General features: G+C 32.1%; 1 protein-coding gene across 1 annotated transcript; it reads right to left on the bottom strand.

The window, feature by feature from the left end:
• Positions 1–1,364: 1,364 nt before the first annotated feature.
• On the bottom strand, positions 1,365–2,649 carry LOC144572757 (F-box/LRR-repeat protein At3g48880-like). Its single transcript, XM_078322431.1, has 2 exons — positions 2,160–2,649; positions 1,365–1,937 (listed from the first exon to the last, which is right to left on the bottom strand). The coding sequence occupies exons 1-2, from the start codon at positions 2,516–2,518 to the stop codon at positions 1,463–1,465; spliced, it is 834 nt and encodes a 277-aa protein (XP_078178557.1). The 5' UTR covers positions 2,519–2,649; the 3' UTR covers positions 1,365–1,462.
• Between the last annotated feature and the right edge of the window lie 1,214 nt (positions 2,650–3,863).

Genomic DNA, 3,863 nt, shown 5'->3' with positions numbered 1-3,863 from the left:
TTTAAAAAAATATATAAAATTTGGTCTCTAAATAAATTTTAATATGAACATCAAGTTAAATGATTTAGATCCACTGTTTGAACTTTAAAATCACAAAATATAAATAAAAAATTAAACAGAAACTTTGCATAGTATATAGCAATTTTTTTTTAAAAGCATTATATAGCAAATTATTGTGGGTTTGCACTTTTTTTTTTTTAAGACGTGGTACCTCCGTAACTGTCCGTCAAAGTCCAAACTTCCTTCTGGAAACGTGTTATTAATTTATATTCAAAACATCCCATCAAAAATAGAAGTCCAAAACCCATAAAGTCATCCACATGGCTCAAGGTGTTGAATGAACCCATGAATCGAATCATCTGATTATATCTGCACATGGTATTTTTAGAAAACCAACACAGGTTGAAATTTCGTAAAAGTAGAGTTATTTTGGGCCACACATAAAGTTTAAAAAAAAAAAAAAAACGACTTTGGGGTAGAGGTGTCAACGGTTGCGATATAAATGAGGTGGAGACATTTTCATACTCGCATCCTTTATAATTACAAAAAAAATCTTTATTCTTATTAGTTTTTTCGAATATGGTATGGATCGGGTAAACGGATAAAAAAGTGTAATTTGACATTTCAATTTGTGTTTTTGATTAAAAAAATTTCAAAATAAGCAAAAAAGAAAAAAAATAATAATGAATACAACTAATTTGTATTATGAAAATTTAATAAAATATAAAATTTTATTGTATCGTATATCATTTTCATACAAATATATATTTATATATATAATTTTATTTTTAAAAATTATCTTATACGGAAACGGGTAAGATAATGAAAAAAATAGTTATCCGTACCTGATAAGCTAACGAGATTTTCTTTTATCCTTATCTGTATGTTCGTATACGATACGGGTCAGATAAACAGGTAAAAGGATGCCATTGACACCCCTACTTTGGAGGCAAATAGATGGCTATATGGAGAAGAATAGTACGAATTTTAAATTAATGTGCATGTATGCAGCCCTTTTTTATAAAAGATTAAACTAATTATTCCACAGTATAATAACAACGGAAGCAGATCACCTGTTCCCTGGGGTGCAGGAAAATCCTGCCCCCTCAGTCACTGCGGGGTGGGGCCGGATTTAGAGTTTAGAGGTTTAGGATTTAGGAGGTCCACCAACAGTGACTCTGGGAACAGAAAATTCCTGCTCCGAAAGGAGCAAACGATTCAATCTCAATAACAACTATATGATAGTTCAGACATCTAATTATAGGGTAATATACTTTTTTTAAGGAAACAGTAAGGGTATGCGTTTCTCTCTCTCTCTCTCTCTTTTTTTTTTTTTTTGATGATGAATTGTCGGGTATGTGTTTCTTATATTCATTAATTGGAGGCTCCTTTCCTGATACCATAAGAAAGTACCTTCAAATAAATTCAATAAAATCTACAAAATAAAACTAATCTCAATGTCTCACAAAACATGTACATATAGAGGATCGCATTCATCGGTGTCATAACCATCTTCATAGACCAAGTTCGATCCCTCGTGCTCGAAAACTTTGATCCCGGAATGCATAACCCTTTTCAAAACCTCTTCATCGACCTCAAATCCAACACAATCTCTCACAACCAATTCTTCCAAGCTTTCGAAACCATTCAAAATTGACAGCAACTCATCTTTCTGCAAGTAGGATTTGCTAAGGCACAGGCTCTTCATCTTTTGTAGCTTGTTGACAATAACTGAGACATCATCCTTTTTGAAAGATCCAAACATTTTCAGGCTGTTTAATTTTGGGTTGAGATTGTTAACCAACTCTTGAAATGACGACGGTTTGCATTCCATTTCAAGTTGTTCGAGCTCATGCCATCTACCTATAATTTCTGGCAAGAGGGGTTCATCCTCTGATTGTAAAATTGGAAGTGTGGCTTTCCTCAATTTTGTGCACCTATTTATTTAAACATAGCAAGGAGTGTAAAATACAATGATTCCGGTAATAATGTTCAACAATAAGTATATATGAAAAGCAAAAATCTATTAATTAGATATATTTGTGGAACAGTCCTTGAGAGCCTTTTGCAAAACAAGAGCAAATATGGAAATTTAAGTGGGGTATATGTAAAATTGACCAATAATTTAATTGTTTAAGCCAAGAGAGAGAACAACTCACCTATGTGAAATGTATGTTAAATCATTTATGGATGCGCCAAATAACAGAGGGAACTCGACTTCAATTGCTTCACCATGACTTCTCGCAACACAAAATTTGAGAAAACATGAGAAGGAGAAGCGGCTGTTCAAGCCATACCGATTGCTAAATTCTTTCGACAAATTGCTCCAAGGCATGAAATCCAATCCCCGAAACTTGAGAACTCGCCAACACGTAGGATCGAGCGTGGCCCGGTACCAGGACTGGCACACAAATGGTACAGCAAGTGTCAAATCTTCTAGGCCAAGCCGGCGAAATATGTTCACTAAACAATCTGTATCCATTTCCTGCCATCTCCTCTCTTCTTCAATGTTTTGCATAATCAGTATATGACTTTCTCTCTCAAAGAAGGTTGTTTGGTTTTGTCTTCTTAAATGAGCGAGAGGAGAGGTGTAGAGAGGTAACTGGTAATTAAGGAGAAGGTATCGTTTTTATAATAATATATTTTGTGTGCTTGTGAAAGACCGAGAGGCTCAATTATATAGGAGACAAAGAAAGACCAAAAACAGTTTGTTTTTGTTAATTAGTAACCAGAAAAGAAATAGAGACGTTACAAAAAGATACTGATAAATGGAGAACAATATTTCTTTTGCTTTGCCAGAGAAATGGAGAACATTCACAGGTATATTAAAGAGTGACTTTAATAACAGAGATTTCGGATCTAATGCGGTGCTCGAATGATTAGGTACATTTCGTCAGATCTGCAAGTGCTGGGAATTAAAATTATTAAAATGTTGTGTCCTATTGCTACAATAGATCCACCGATGTCCGAATTTTCTATTAATAACATTAAAAAAAATTCTGAATTAAAGAAAATAATATATATTTTGGAAATTTTCAGAAAATAACGCTTTCGATGAATAATAATTCAGCGTAATTGAATTCAACTTCTGCAATTTTATTCAACTAGCGATACTAAATATTTCAAAATTAATATACATAATCTTTATTAAATGCTTGCAATATGAATTCCATAGAAATTGTAATTTGATGCTTGTTTAATACATAAATAGCGATACTAAATATATCAAAATTAATATACATAATTTGTATTAAATGGTTGCAATATGGATTCTATAGAAATTAATGAAATTTGAGGTACTTCAGACCAAATTAGGCATCAAGTGTCTTGGATAATTGATTCGATAAAACTACAAAATAAGGTACATAGAGTTTGAGCGTCAAATAATCCCCAAGCAATGGCGGTTAGGTGTAATAAGAGGCGTATTTGTTACTATAACAAATGGGGGCTGGAGATTTCATTCTAGAAGCTTTCAGTTTCATTCTAATCAACTAATCAAGTAATATATTATATTATTTAATTGAGTGGTTTTATTATCTTTTTAAGTGATGATTATTTTTAAATAACATATAGTTCAATTTCTCAATATTAAATATTCATAAAATAATTTTCAATTAAATTTACACCTGCAAATTTTAGTGGAGATTGATTGTTTCTTTATATAAGTGATCCATAAACAATACACTTCACTCACTGATTCACAAGCTCCAAATTATAGTTCCACCTCATCTTCATCCCAACCGTTCAAATATTGTATTTTAACAATCCATATTTGAAGATGAAATTTACCTCTCTTCTCTTTTCTTCAAAAGAATGAATATGTTCATCCTTTTCTTCAAAAAAAATTCTCCATTCTTGCTGAC

The sequence above is a fragment of the Carex rostrata genome, chromosome 20, assembly GCF_964058835.1.
Source record: "Carex rostrata chromosome 20, lpCarRost1.2, whole genome shotgun sequence".
In the NCBI taxonomy this organism is placed as follows: domain Eukaryota; kingdom Viridiplantae; phylum Streptophyta; class Magnoliopsida; order Poales; family Cyperaceae; genus Carex; species Carex rostrata.
This window is presented reverse-complemented; position numbering and strand designations above follow the sequence as displayed.

Bases quoted from the DNA above. Each gene is read 5' to 3' on its own strand.
- LOC144572757 (XM_078322431.1), bottom strand. From the start codon at position 2,518: ATGCAAAACATTGAAGAAGAGAGGAGATGGCAGGAAATGGATACAGAT. The intron at 1,938-2,159 runs GTGAGTTGTTCT...TTAAATAAATAG, and splicing joins TTAACATACATTTCACATAG to GTGCACAAAATTGAGGAAAG.